This window comes from Macaca thibetana, chromosome X (assembly GCF_024542745.1).
Source record: "Macaca thibetana thibetana isolate TM-01 chromosome X, ASM2454274v1, whole genome shotgun sequence".
Taxonomy (NCBI): Eukaryota; Metazoa; Chordata; class Mammalia; order Primates; family Cercopithecidae; genus Macaca; species Macaca thibetana.
The window spans coordinates 48,646,790-48,661,751 of record NC_065598.1 but is presented as its reverse complement, the minus strand read 5'-3'; the positions used below and the strand labels follow the sequence as shown (position 1 = coordinate 48,661,751).

The 14,962-nt window shown below is 52.6% G+C and overlaps 1 protein-coding gene across 2 annotated transcripts; it reads left to right on the top strand.

Annotated features, from left to right (window-relative positions):
• The first annotated feature begins 772 nt into the window (after positions 1–772).
• On the top strand, positions 773–13,734 carry KCND1 (potassium voltage-gated channel subfamily D member 1). Of its 2 annotated transcripts, XM_050775618.1 has the most exons (7): positions 773–1,988; positions 3,354–4,573; positions 6,960–7,122; positions 7,222–7,305; positions 7,393–7,491; positions 7,765–8,015; positions 11,931–13,734. In XM_050775618.1, exons 2-7 carry the CDS (start codon positions 3,453–3,455, stop codon positions 12,154–12,156), a joined length of 1,944 nt encoding a protein of 647 aa, XP_050631575.1. In that variant the 5' UTR covers positions 773–1,988; positions 3,354–3,452; the 3' UTR covers positions 12,157–13,734. The 2 variants fall into 2 exon arrangements, with proteins under 2 accessions (XP_050631575.1, XP_050631574.1); XM_050775617.1 differs by having other exon boundaries at positions 773–4,573.
• Positions 13,735–14,962: the final 1,228 nt, after the last annotated feature.

Below are 14,962 nucleotides of genomic sequence, written 5' to 3'. Positions count from 1 at the left end.
CTCATTCTTTTCAACCAAGAGGGACGTGCTGGGGGCGGGGAGGTTCACACCATTGGAATAGGGAGGGAGATCTCTGGCTGCAACGTTACTCTCTTTTCCTCACCCTCATCCAGCCTATCTCCATTTACTGCTGACCAGCCCCTCAAACTGAGTAGAGCTGAAATACTTGCAGATATGTACATGGGTAGACATGTATGGGATTGTGGGTATAGATGAGTAGATAGACGGGGGGATGGGTAAGTGGTTGGATGGACAGATGGATGAATAAGTGGACAGTTGCATGGACTGACGATGGATAGGTTGGCAAATAAATGGATGGATGGATAGGTGGTTGGATGAATAAATGGATAGATAGATTGGTGGGTGGATAAATAGAGGATGGATAGTAGAGATGTAAATGGACAGATGGATAATAGGTCTATGGACAAATGGATGGGTGGAGGAATTAGGTAGATAGGTGGATGGATGGGTTTATGGACAGGTCGGGAGTAAATGGACCAATGGTTAGGGGAATGGATGGATGGGTAGATGAGCTCATGAATGGGAAGGGTAAACAGTGGGAGAAGAAATGATGAGCGGAGCTATGTATGGACAGCAAAGGGCAGAGGATGTCACCCTGCGTGTATTCCAGGTGGGAAGAGATGGGTGGAGGATGGATACATACAGATAGATTGGCAAATAGGCAGATGGGGTGAACTTACACATGGATGAATGAATGGGTGGGTAGATTAACAACTAAGTGGACAGATGGGTGGGTGGAGGGATGGATAGAGTAATTGGTTGTGTGGGTGGGAGAATGGATGGATGGGTAGGTGGAGGAATGGATGTAGAAATGGACAAATCAGGAGTGTGCCAAGTGGGCAAATGGAAGATTACATGGGTGGGTAATCGGATGAAAGGCTAGGCCTGGCCCTGCGTTACAGTGCCCCTGTCATCACACTCCTTTAATTAAGATTAAGCATCCCTGGTGTGTGCTGTGTCCAGTGCTATCACCTTTCACATCATGTAATGCTCCAAATGATGCTATCAACTTGGGATAAGTCTCTCCATCTGACAAATGAGGAAACAATGCAAGTCACTTGCTCAAGGATGCAGCAAGTCAGTGGCAAAGGTGGGGTCTGAACCCACCCATAGCCAGCCAGAGGCATTCCATAATCAGTGCTCCTGCCATCCAGAAGCAGAGCCCTCTAGCGGAGGAGGTATGATTTGAGGCCACTGGATGTGGACAGATAAGAGAGACTGCCCCCTCAGAGTGGGGCCTGCCTGAGAGACGACTTGGTAGAGGGGTGGGACCTGGATTGTCCCCCTCTACATTCCCTTTATCCTCATTTCATATCTAAAAACAGGAAGTCGTGTGCTCCAGTCCCACAGCCGAAGTCTTAGAGCTGGGGCTCTAACCCATGCTGCGTCCCTCAAGGGGGCAGCTTCGGAAGCTTGGCCATCTAGAGAAACACTCCCCAGCAATTACCCCCGACTCCTGGCTCTCCTGCCCTTCCACAGTCTGGGGGGCAGGGAGGGGACAGCGCTGCATCATTCCCTGTGGCACTCCGCTCTGGGGCCATTAACAGACGCCTCCCCATCGATCGGATCTGCTAAGTGCTGCTGATTCAGGCGAGTGGGGGTGGGGGCCCCTGGGGGCAGAGGGGGTAGGAGCTGGGCAGGAAGAGAGGGGAGTCCAGGAAGGAGGTGGAGAGAATTGGCAAAGTTCCCTGCCACCCCCATTTTCCAGATGACGCGACTGAGGCCCAACCAGCTTTGTAGGAGGCGGAGTCTCCCCAGGGTCCCTCTCTGGCTGTCCTAGGGGAGGGGGCTCGGGGAGCCACGAGGCCCCTCCCTGCCTCCCTCCATCTCCCGGCAAGCTCGGAGGGGCGGGGAGAGAGAGCCAGAGGAGGAGGAGAACTCAGGCAGCTCTGCAGAGGGGGCCAGGAGCTCGGGTGTTTGGTACCCCCAGCCCCACCGCTGTTGCTGCTGCTGCAACGGGGACACAGGTGAGGACGGCCCGAGAGGGAGGGGGAGGGGGACCACCACTAGCGCTGTCCTCATCCTTCCCTGGTCCAGCCCCCATGCCCTAGCCCATCCTGGGATAGTCCCCAGGGGTCCCACTGGACCTTGCCCTTCCCAGGCCTCCTTCCGGGGACCCTGCGCCCTCTCCCTGCCTATGCCACCTCTCCTACGCCTGGCTGTGGTTGCTTATCTTCCTCCTGCTGCCGCTGCTGCTACTGCCACTGCCCAGCACACACCGCCAGCCCCTCGGGGTGTGGTTTCCCCAGACCTGCCCCCAACGGTGGGACCCAGCCTTCTCCCGGCCTCCCCTGCCAGCTTCCTGCAAAGCCCAGGAGTCCCCCTCCCCGGAGACACACCCAACTCCCTTTCAACACCACACCCTCCTCTTAACCCCATTTTGGGGGTAACCCCCTTCCTCTTATTTAGTCTTCATAGATCCCCTGGGTGCTCTGGGACTGTGCCCAACTTCCTAACATTTGAGTCCCAGCTCCTTGGAATTCCCCAGGCCCCTTTTTCCTCCCCGTAGAACTCCTGAGACTGTCGACCAGGCTTTCTTGGCCCCTCTAGATACCCACCTCCCCCAGATAACTCTCAGCCTCTCAAAAAATAACCCAGCCCCCTATCCACCCCTTTGGATAACCTCTTCCCCTCTCCAGCCCTACTAGGCGGCCCTCGCCTCTCCTTTCTTCCCCAGAACTCCTCTAGAGTACAGACATCCCCCCCAGGCTATTCTTGGCAACTCTAGGCAGTCCCAAGACACCTTTCAGCCTCTTTACAACCTCCTGGATCCACAGCCACCCCTCCAGATGCACCAGCTGCCTTTCCAGATCCATGAGGGGGGTCTAACCCTCTTATGCTTCCCCTAGAAGCTTGAGGGTGTGGACAACCCTCCTCACCTGTCTCAGCCCCTCTAGAACCCCCACTTCCAGACACTCTCAGTCTCTTTCAAGCACCTCTGGTCCCATTTCTACCCCTCCGGATGCCCCAGTCTCCTCTCCACCTCCACAAAGGAGTTCCAGGCTCTTCTGCCTTCCCTGAGACTCTTGAGAGTGTAGAGAACTCCTCACGTGTTTCTTGGCCCCTCTAGACGCCCCCAGACACCTCTCAGGCACAGGCTAACTCCTTTAGAATCATCTCAGTCTCTCTAAACCCTCCCTCAGCTCCTTCTTGGCCCCATCCCCACACCTCTTTTCTGTTCTCTATGTCCCCAAGTCCCTTCTTAGTCCCTCAGGACATTGCCCAGGCCCCTCCTAGGCTCTGTAAATGTCCCCCAAACTCCTTCCCGTCTCTCTAGTTCTTCCTCCTGGTTCCTCTTGGCCTCTCTAGACACCCCCAGTTTCCTTGTTCAGGCGGCTCAAGGCGTCTCCAAGCCCCCACCATCCTGGAGACAGCCACATTCTCCTACACGCCACCCTCACTAACTCTCCCTGGGCTTGGGGAGCGGCACGATGGCGGCAGGCCTGGCCACGTGGCTGCCTTTTGCCCGGGCGGCAGCGGTGGGCTGGCTGCCCCTGGCCCAGCAGCCCCTGCCCCCAGCACCGGGGGTGAAGACATCTCGAGGAGATGAGGTTCTGGTGGTGAACGTGAGCGGACGGCGCTTTGAGACCTGGAAGAATACGCTGGACCGCTACCCAGATACCTTGTTGGGCAGCTCAGAGAAGGAATTCTTCTACGATGCTGACTCAGGCGAGTACTTCTTCGATCGCGACCCTGACATGTTCCGCCATGTGCTGAACTTCTACCGAACGGGGCGTCTGCACTGCCCACGGCAGGAGTGCATCCAGGCCTTCGACGAAGAGCTGGCCTTCTACGGCCTGGTCCCCGAGCTAGTTGGTGACTGCTGCCTTGAAGAGTATCGGGACCGAAAGAAGGAGAATGCCGAGCGCCTGGCAGAGGATGAGGAGGCCGAGCAGGCCGGGGACGGCCCAGCCCTGCCTGCGGGCAGCTCCCTGCGGCAGCGGCTCTGGCGGGCCTTCGAGAATCCACATACGAGCACTGCAGCCCTCGTTTTCTACTACGTGACCGGCTTCTTCATCGCCGTGTCGGTCATCGCCAATGTGGTGGAGACCATCCCATGCCGCGGCGCTGCACGCAGGTCCTCGAGGGAGCAGCCCTGTGGCGAACGCTTCCCACAGGCCTTTTTCTGCATGGACACAGCCTGTGTACTCATATTCACAGGTGAATATCTCCTGCGGCTGTTTGCTGCCCCCAGCCGTTGCCGCTTCCTGCGGAGTGTCATGAGCCTCATCGACGTGGTGGCCATCCTGCCCTACTACATTGGGCTTTTGGTGCCCAAGAACGACGATGTCTCAGGCGCCTTTGTCACCCTGCGTGTGTTCCGGGTGTTTCGCATCTTCAAGTTCTCCAGGCACTCACAGGGCTTGAGGATTCTGGGCTACACACTCAAGAGCTGTGCCTCTGAGCTGGGCTTTCTCCTCTTTTCTCTAACCATGGCCATCATCATCTTTGCCACTGTCATGTTTTATGCTGAGAAGGGCACAAACAAGACCAACTTTACAAGCATCCCTGCGGCCTTCTGGTATACCATTGTCACCATGACCACGCTTGGGTGAGTGCGGACTCCATGTTGGGGGCTGCCCGATTACACTCACCCTTTCTGTAAAATTAGGAAGTTTAAAGGAATGATCTCCTTCCTCCCTCCCTCCCTCCCTCCCTCCCTTCCTTCCTCTTTCTTTTTTAGATGGAGTCTTACTCTGTTGCCCAGGCTGGAGTGCAGTGGCAAGATCTCAGCTCACTGCAACCTCTGCTTCTTGGGTTCAAGTGATTCTCCCGCTTCAGAATCCCAAGTAGCTGGGATTACAGGTGCATGCCACCATGCCCAGCTAATTTTTGTATTTTTAGTAGAGATGGGATTTCACCATGTTGGCCAGGCTGGTCTCAAACTCCTGACCTCAGGTGATCCGCCCACCTTGGCCTCCCAAAGGGCTGGGATTACAGGCGTGAGCCACCGTGCCTGGCCTCTCTCTCTTTTTGAGCTTCAGTTTGCTAATCTGTACAAACTGAAGGAGCTGGACTTATTCTTCAGATCCCTCCCAGCTCTGACAATGCCTTGATTTTCTAGGTCAGGAGACTTGGGTTCAAGGATTGTCTTAGCTGCTCTCTTTCTGTTGATGTCATTTTCTCATGGCCTCAGTTTTCCCCTCTGTAAAATGGGGAATGCTGATCCCTTCATCATCTAGAGAGGATTCAATGACATCACAGTTGTGAAAGTTCTCTGAATGTTTCTGGTGCAGGATACATAGGTGTTGGCTTTCTAGCACCTCTTTTTCTGTTTTGGGGACCCATGTCTCCCAACCTTCTAGAATTGTCTGCTGTGTGGGGCACTACTTCTGTGCCTTTGTGATTCCTTGATGTTTCCCAGAACAAGATGTTTTCAGCTTTTTTTTTTTTTTTTTTGGTAGATCCCTGCAGAAGAAACAGAGTTCGGATAAAAGTATCAAATGGAGGCCGGGCGTGGTGGCTCAAGCCTGTAATCCCAGCACTTTGGGAGGCCGAGACGGGCGGATCACGAGGTCAGGAGTTCGAGACCATCCTGGCTAACACGGTGAAACCCCGTCTCTACTAAAAAATACAAAAAACTAGCTGGGCGAGGTGGCGGGCGCCTGTAGTCCCGGCTACTCGGGAGGCTGAGGCAGGAGAATGGCGTAAAAACCCGGGAGGCAGAGCTTGCAGTGAGCTGAGATCCGGCCACTGCACTCCAGCCTGGGCGACACAGCGAGACTCCGTCTCAAAAAAAAAAAAAAAAAAAAAAAAGTATCAAATGGAATCATTGAACTCATGAGCTTTCTAAAGATACTGTCTAAGGCAGATGCTGTGATCCTTCTCTAAGTTTCCATCACTGGGATTGGGTATACAGTTGGTGCTCAGTATCTGTTGAAGGAATGACTGAATGAGTTGGGTTTGCTCAGTTTCTTCATAGAGGTACAAAAAAAGTTGACTTGGGGTTTCTAAAGCATAGAAACCCCAATTCTAGTTGGAGGTCCAGGATCAGACCAACAAACAAATACAGAGCGCTGACAGTAGGCTGGAACTGAGTATTTTGATGGCTTTTACTCTATTCAAGTCCTCACAACAACTCTGTGAGGGTGGATGTCTGCCCATGTCTCATAGTTGAGGACACGGTCTGAGATGACACATCAGAGAGCCAGCAATGGCCAAGTTGGAGAGACTTTTGAGCAGAGTCCTGAATGCTTAAAATGAGTCAAAATACAGAAATAAGGAACAGCCATCCTAGGGCACAGAGAAAAGGCTTAGAGGCTAAAGACTGCAGAGACTGTTTCTGTGGAGGAGTTCTGATTGGTTCTGCGGTCAGAACAAAAGTATGCAGTGTGATCTTGGGCGAGTCAGTTACAGAACCCCCCTGATCTTCAGGGGAGCTCTCTGTGAACAAGTTAGTAAGGTTGGCTTGGCTCTATCTCTATGGGAGGTGGGTGGCATGGAGAAAGACAGGGGGGTTTCAAGGCTCCTCCCTGTTTTGTCATATGTGGACAGTTTTCAAAGATTCCCCTACAGGGAAATGAAAAGGGGTCCTACTTAGACCGGGTAAGAGAGGCAGCCAAAACCAACAAAACACTCAGCCTGGGACTTGAAGCCCTTCGACTGGCCCATGGTGCCGGGACTCTCCTCCTAGGAGGAGGCTGTGTTCACTGTCTGTGACTTCCTCATGCTCCCCTCTGTTGGTTTTCATAGATTTCTAGCTGACTCAGGTGCTTGGTATGTAGCTTGGACAGGGGCAGCAGATGGTAGGGGTTGAGGGCCAGGCCCATTTCTCACTTGACTCCCCAACATTTTACAGAGCAAGAAACTGAGGGACTCAGAAGGTTTGAGTGCCTGGCCAGGGTCACAGAGCTAGCCCGGATTAGATGGGATGGAGTGAGGGACTGAAAGGTAGGTGGGCACTTTTCCTGACCTTGGCCTACCTCCCCTCACTCCAGCTATGGAGACATGGTGCCCAGCACCATTGCTGGCAAGATTTTCGGGTCCATCTGCTCACTCAGTGGCGTCTTGGTCATTGCCCTGCCTGTGCCAGTCATTGTGTCCAACTTTAGCCGCATCTACCACCAGAACCAGCGGGCTGACAAGCGCCGAGCACAGCAGGTAACTGCGCTTTCCATCCGAGCACCTCCCACTCCCTACACCCCAAGCCAGTCTACTTTGGGGCTTACCCACCTGACCTTTTATCTCCTCTCTCTGCAGAAGGTGCGCTTGGCAAGGATCCGATTGGCAAAGAGTGGTACCACCAATGCCTTCCTGCAGTACAAGCAGAATGGGGGCCTTGAGGTGGGTTGGGGCCTGGATTGGGGTTGCAGTGAGCCATAACAGGGGGAGGAAGGTGCTGCCCTTATTGCTCTGCTCCATCCACTCCAGGACAGCGGCAGTGGCGAGGAACAGGCTCTTTGTGTCAGGAACCGTTCTGCCTTTGAACAGCAACATCACCACTTGCTGCATTGTCTAGAGAAGACAACGGTGAGGCCTAATGTGAGGTGGTATAGCAGAATAGAAAGGGGTCCCTCTGAGGCCATGCCAGTTCTCTCCCTTGGATGGGAGGCTCACTACAAATTGTGGAAATCACACAGAGCTTCCTGGAAGAGGCTACAGGAGAGCCAAGCCTTGAAGGATGGGCAAGGGAAGGCAAGAGGGAGCAATTTACAGAAAGGAGAGAACAGCCTGAGCAAAGGCTTGAGGGTGGGATTAGCTCCCATGGGATGCCCCGTGACCCCGCCTCCCTTCTGCCCACAGTGTCATGAGTTCACAGACGAGCTCACCTTCAGCGAAGCCCTGGGAGCCGTCTCGCCGGGTGGCCGCACCAGCCGCAGCACCTCTGTGTCTTCCCAGCCAATGGGACATGGAAGCCTGCTGTCTTCTTGTTGCCCTCGCAGGGCCAAGCGCCGTGCCATCCGCCTTGCCAACTCCACTGCCTCAGTCAGCCGTGGCAGCATGCAGGAGCTGGACATGCTGGCAGGGCTGCGCAGGAGCCCTGCCCCCCAGAGGTAAGCAGCCCTCCTACCTGCTAGCCACAGCTGGGGAAGCTCAGAGCTTAGACCAGAAGCTCTGAGATTCCATGACTCCAGGCCTAGCAAGTCAAGCTCGAACCCAAACCCCTCCCTACTGGAAGCTTGGGCTTATCTTGTCTGGATCTCATTCTTCATCCATTCTTTTTTTTTTTTTTTTTTTTTTTTTTTGAGACAGAGTCTCACTGTCACCCAGGCTGAAGTGCAATGGCGGGATCTCAGCTCACTGCAACCTCCACCTCCTGGGTTCAAGCGATTCTCCTGCCGCAGCCTCATGAGTAGCTGGGGTTACAGGCACATGCCACCATGCCCAGCTAATTTTTGTATTTTTAGTAGAGATGAGGTTTTGCCATGTTACCCAGACTAGTCTCAAACTCCTCACCTCAAGTGATCCACCTGCCTCAGCCTCCCAGAGTGCTGAGATTACAGGCATGAGCCACCTCGCCTGGCCTCTTCATCCATTCTTTCACCAAACATTTATTGAGCACCTATTGTGTGGCAGGCACAGTTGTAGGCAACTTGGATGTGGCAGTCAATGAACAGACAGAAGCCGCTGTATCCTATTCTAGTGGGATAAGACAGTTAACTTCTATTCTAGTGGGATAGGACAGTTAATAAACAAATACATAGATTATATAGCATATCAAACAGCTGTAAATGCCAAGGAGAAAAGTCAGTCAGGGATGGGGGCTAGAAAGCATAGAGCAGGCCAGGTGCGGTGGCTCATGCCTATAATCCCACCACTTTGGGAGGCCAAGGCGAGCGGATAACAGGAGTTCGAGACCAGCCTGGCTAACATAGTGAAACCCTGTTTCTATTAAAAATACAAAATACTAGCTGGGTGTGGTGGTGTGCACCTGTAATCCCAGTTACTTGGGAGGCTGAGGCAGGAGAATCACCTGAACCAGGGAGGTGGAGGTTCCAGTGAGCTGAGATCGCACCATTGCACTCCAGCTTGGGCAACAACAGCAAAACGCTGTCTCAAAAAAAAAAAAAAAAGAAAAGAAAAAAAAAAAAAGAAAAGAAAAAAAAAAAAAAAGAAAAAAAGCATAGAGCAGGTGGTGATGCAGATTTTTTTTTTTTTTTTTTTTTTTGAGACGGAGTCTCGCTCTGTTGCCCAGGCTGGAGTGCAGTGGCGCGATCTCAGTTCACTACAAGCTCTGCCTCCTAGGTGCATGCCATTCTCCTGCCTCAGCCTCCTGAGTAGCTGGGACTACAGGCGCCTGCCACCACGCCTGGCTAAGTTTTTGTATTTTTAGTAGGGACAGGGTTTCACAGTGTTAGCCAGGATGGTCTCGATCTCCTGACCTCATGATCTGCCTACCTCGGCCTCCCAAAGTGCTGGGATTACAGGCATGAGCCACCGCGCCCGGCCTTTTTTTTTTTTTTTTTTTTTGAGACTGAGTCTTGCTCTCTTGCCAGGCTGGAGTGCAGTGGCTCAATCTCGGCCCACTGCAACCTCTGCCTCCTGGGTTCAAGCGACTCTCCTGCCTCAGGCTCCCAAGAAGCTGGGCCTATAGGCATGCGGCACCACACCCAGCTAATTTTTGTATTTTTAGTAGAGACAGGGTTTCACCATGTTGGCTAGGATGGTATCGATCTCCTGACCTCATGATCCACCCACCTCGGCCTCCCAAAGTGCTGGGATTACAGGCGTGAGCCATCGCGCCTGGCTGCGTTTTTTGGTTTTTCTTTTGAGATGAAGTTTTGCTCTTGTTGCCCAGGCTGGAGTGCAGTGGTGCAATCTCGGCTCACTGCAACCTCTGCCTCCCGGGTTCAGATGATTCTCCTGCCTCAGCCTCCCGAATAGCTGGGATCACAGGTGCCCGCCACCATACCCAGCTAGTTTTTTATATTTATTTATTTATTTATTTATTTATTTATTTATTTTTGAGATGGAGTCCTGCTCTGTCGCCCAGACTGGAGTGCAGTGGCGCGATCTTGGCTTACTGCAACCTCCGCCCCCCGGGTTCAAGCAGTTCTCTGCCTTAGCCTCCCAAGTAGCTGGGACTGCAAGTGCGTGCCACCACGCCCAGCTAATTTTTGTATTTTTAGTAAAGATGGGGTTTTGCCATGTTGGCCAGGATGGTCTCAATCTCTTGACCTTGTGATCTGGCCACCTCGACCTCCTAAAGTGCTGGGATTACGGGCATGAGCCACTGCACCCGCCAATTTTTTATATTTTTAGTAGAGATGAGGTTTCACCATGTTGGCCAGGCTGGCCTCAAACTCCTGACCTTCAGGTGGTCCACCTGCCTCGGCCTCCCAGAGTGCTGGGATTACAGGCATGAGCCACCACTCTCAGTTGGTGATGCAGTTTTAATAGTGTGGTCAGGGAAGGCTTTACTGAGGTGACAACTGAGCCAAGACCTGAAGGAGGCAAAGGAGTGGGCTATGCAGAGGAAGGAAGAGCTTTCTAAGCAGAGTGAACAGCCTGTGCAAAGGCCTTGAAGCAGATGTGGGTCCACATTAGAGACATAGCAAGGAAGCTATCATGGGTGGAGGAGAGTGAGCTAGGGGGAGAGTGGTAAGAGGCAAACTCAGAAAGGAGTGAGGGTCCCACCTTAGATCCTACTGTAGACACTTTGTAAGGACTTGGACACTGTTAGGAGTAACCATGAGAGAACATTTTCATGAGTATGCTCATTGTGTTCCAGACACTGCTCTGAGCACTTCGTAACATTTTCAATCTCATTTAATCTCCACAGCAACCCTATGGGAGATAGTGTTCATTCCACGCTACAGATGAGAGAAGAGAGAGGTTTGGAGTGGTTAAAATAGGACCAGGATTTGAACCCAGGACTGTCTGACTCTAGAGTCCTGACTCTTTTTTTTTTTTTTTTTTTGAGACGGAGTCTCGCTCTGTCGCCCAGGCTGGAGTGCAGTGGCGCGATCTCGGCTCACTGCAAGCTCCGCCTCCCGGGTTCACGCCATTCTCCTGCCTCAGCCTCCCGAGTAGCTGGGACTACAGGCGCCCACAACCGCGCCCGGCTAATTTTTTGTATTTTTAGTAGAGACGGGGTTTCACCGTGGTCTCGATCTCCTGACCTTGTGATCCGCCCGCCTCGGCCTCCCAAAGTGCTGGGATTACAGGCGTGAGCCACCGCGCCCGGCGAGTCCTCACTCTTTACCACCATAATTGGGGATGCAGGAGAAGTACTTACGTCCTTAGCAGTGTCAGGGACCCAGTAGGTGCTCAATAAATGCCATGATTGCTATGGCAAGTATTAACTTTTTTTTTTTTTTTTTTTTTTTTTTTGCGACTGAGTCTCACTCTGTTGCCCAGGCTGGAGTGCAGTGGCGCAATTTCGGCTCACTGCAAGCTCCGCATCCTGGGTTCATGCCATTCTCCTGCCTCAGCCTCCTGAGTAGCTGGGACTACAGGTGTCTGCCACCACGCCCAGCTAATTTTTTGTATGTTTAGTAGAGATGGAGTTTCACCATGTTAGCCAGGATGGTCTCAATCTCCTGATCTCGTGATCCGCCTGCCTTGGCCTCCCAAAGTGCTGGGATTACAGGCATGAGCCACCGCGCCTGGCTGATAACTTTTATTTATTTATTTATTTATTTATTTTGTGATGGAGTCTCATTCCGTCGCCCAGGTTGAAGTGCAGTGGTGCAATCTCAGCTCACTGCAACCTCCACCTCCTGGGTTCAAGCAATTCTCCTGCCTCAGCCTCCCAAGTAGCTGGGATTACAGGCATGCGCCACCATGCCCGGCTAATTTTTTGTATTTAGTAGAGACCAGGTTTCACCACGTTGGTCAGGCTGGTCTTGAACTCCTGACCTCAGGTGATCCACCCGCCTTGGCTTCCCAAAGTGCAGGGATTACAGGCATGAGCCACTGCACCCGGCCTAAGATAACTTTTTAAGAGCCTTCCATCTTTTCCACAGCCGCTCCAGCCTCAATGCCAAGCCCCATGACAGCCTTGACCTGAACTGCGACAGCCGGGACTTCGTGGCTGCCATTATCAGTATCCCTACCCCTCCTGCCAACACCCCAGATGAGAGCCAACCTTCCTCCCCTGGTGGCAGCAGCAGGGCCGGCAGCACCCTCAGGAACTCCAGCCTGGGTACCCCTTGCCTCTTCCCTGAGACCGTCAAGATCTCTTCCCTGTGAGGGGTAGACCTGCCCATTCAGAAGGTCCTCTTCATTTTTGGGAAATCCTTTCCAAAGCCATATTTTTGGGAGGCAGAGAGAGGCAGGCTTGGACACCCCTTCTGCCCCCCTACTGAGAACTATGCAATGGAGTTTCATGAAATGGTCCACATAGTGGGGAAGTAGCCAGGAAATGGGAAACTTCCCCCCACCCCAGACATTTTTCCTGGTGGGAGCTGAAGCACTGGGCTTCCACAGGCCCCTGGCCTCCTTGCCCCAGCACACTGGGACTGGCCCCACTCTCCCAGCTGGACTCCTGCATGCTCCTCCCCTTGGGCTCTCAGTTGAAGGTAAAGCTTTGATCTGATATCTGAGGTCTGGCCTAAGAAGGAGAGTTGAGATTTCCACCTCCCTCTGGCTGGGATATGGAGCTTTGGAGGTTCAGAGAAGAGAACCCTCACCTCTGATCTGGCCTCTACACGAGGTCCTCACCCTCTATCTGGCCCAACAATTCCCAGATTCTGAAGCTTGGAATGCAAACACAGGCTTCATGGGCTGTGGCCTCTGCAGTGACCTGCCATCCCCAGGCCTTGCCTGAGGGGTCAGGCTGCCTCTCCCAAAACACAGATAGCACAAATTCTACCATCCCCTTCCCTGGCTGCTGGAAATGGGACCCCGCAACCCTGTCCTCTGCCGGGCCCCCAGCAAACTCTAGCAATAGCAGCTGCTGCCGTGTCATTATGCAAAGCCTCTGACCAGTTTGCTGCAGCATTTACATCTGCCCTAATCAGAGGGGCCACCTCTAACTCCTCCTCCTCCTCTCTTCTCCTCTGGTTTGCCTCCTTCCTGGGTTGGGCTGCAGTCTGGACTGGCCAAGATAAGAGCCTGGCAACCAGCAAGAGCTGGGCTGTATTTGGAGATCATGGGCTGATTCCATGTTCTTGGGCAAGAGTCCAGAAGCATCAGGGGCTCAGGCCTGGGATGTTTTTGAACTTTGGGAGTTATAGGAGACAGGAGGCACTTCTCCTCCTCCTCCCCTACAATTCCTTTTCCCATATTCCTTTCGTCTCCCTCTTGGGTCACCTTCCAGAACTCTGCTCTCAGGCTGAAATCTGGCATCATCTCAGGTTCCCTGTCCCCAGCACTGTCCCCATGGAGCTGGCGGCTGACAAAGATGTAGTTTCCATCAGTCAATAAAACCTGAGAGGAGAGATGAGGACTGAGTATCTCCTGGCTCTGTGGATTTGGGGGCTGGGTTGGGCTTGGGGGTTGAAAACACTCTGATTTCAATCTCTTTTGGCTAGGAGAAGGGCAGGTATGGGTCAAGGTATGGGAGATGGATGGTTGGTGATGTATTCTGGAAGACGGGGATCCAGGAGAAATGAAAGAACGTGGTTTGAGGAGTCCATCTACAGCCAGTGAGGCAGGCCAGGGGGTCCTGAGACATTCCTCCTTGGATATCATCTGCGCCAGCTTCCTGATTCACAGATGGGGAAACTGAGACCCAGAGAAACACATAGAGGAGACTTAAACCCAGGCTTCCTGACAGCAAACAACTCTGAATTTAACCCTAATAAAAGCATCACTTGGTTTGGTGAATTTCCTTTCCTTATGGACGCCCCCTACATTCTCTCTTCTGGGCTACTGGCTACACTAGGTTAGTGTGTGGCTGAGTTCTGTAGAGCACTGAGCAGACAGACCATGGATTCAGGTTGATCTGGGTTCCAGTCCCTGGGTGAGAGAATCATTTACCTTCTCTTGCCTCAGGTTGCTAATCTGTGAAATAGGGATAATTCATTTAGTCACCAAATATTAACTTCCATTATGTGCCAGCCCTAGGGATACAAAGGTGGGCAAAGTAGACATTGTCTCTGATGTATAGTTGAGCATGGAAGGCAGACAAGTAATTACAACATGGTGTGGCAGAACTAAGATCCATGGGTTATAGAAGCATGCAGATGGCAGGAGAACTTAACCTGGCCAACACACAAGGAATGAGCTGGAGTTAGCCAGGCAGCAAATCAAAGGATGCAATGTTCTGGGCAGAGGGAACAGCATGTGCAATGACCTGGAGGTTAGAGAGTGAGCTCAGGCCTTTGGGGAACTGAAAGTATTTCAGTCCAGCTGGGGAGGAGAGTGTGGGGCTGAGGAGAGGAAGGATGGAGAGGTAGGCCAGATAACAAAAAGCTTTGACGCTATGACGCAAATTTTGAACTTCATCCTAAAGATAGTGGGGACTTCTAAAGGCTTTTAAACAGAAAAGTCATGATGAAGTTTGTGTTTCAGAATGATCATTCTGGCTATGGAGAGTAGATATAGAGAAACAGTCCTGGAAGGAAGAAAAGTAGGGAGGAGGCTTTTATAATAGTTTAGGTGGTAGGGGACAGTGGCTTGGACTAGAGTAGTGGCAGTAGAATTGGAGAGTCTAGAGATTTGGGAGGTAGAATTGGCAGGACTTGGGATTGACAGGCATGTGGGAGTTGAGGAAGAGGGAGCAGTCAAGGTTGACTCCCAGGTTCTGGCTTGGACAACGGCTGGATGGGAGTGCTATTCCCTGGTAAAGGGAACATCAAAGCTGTTAGCACTCAGTGCTAGGTACATAGTAAGTACTTGGTGAAGGGTAGCCATGATTACTATCTTTTTTTTTTTTTTTGAGACGGAGTCTCGCTGTGTCGCCCAGGCTGGAGTACAGTGGCCGGATCTCAGCTCACCGCAAGCCCCACCTCCCGGGTTTACGCCATTCTCCTGCCTCAGCCTCCCGAGTAGCTGGGACTACAGGCGCCCGCCACCTCGCCCGGCTAGTTTTTTGTATTTTTTAGTAGAGACG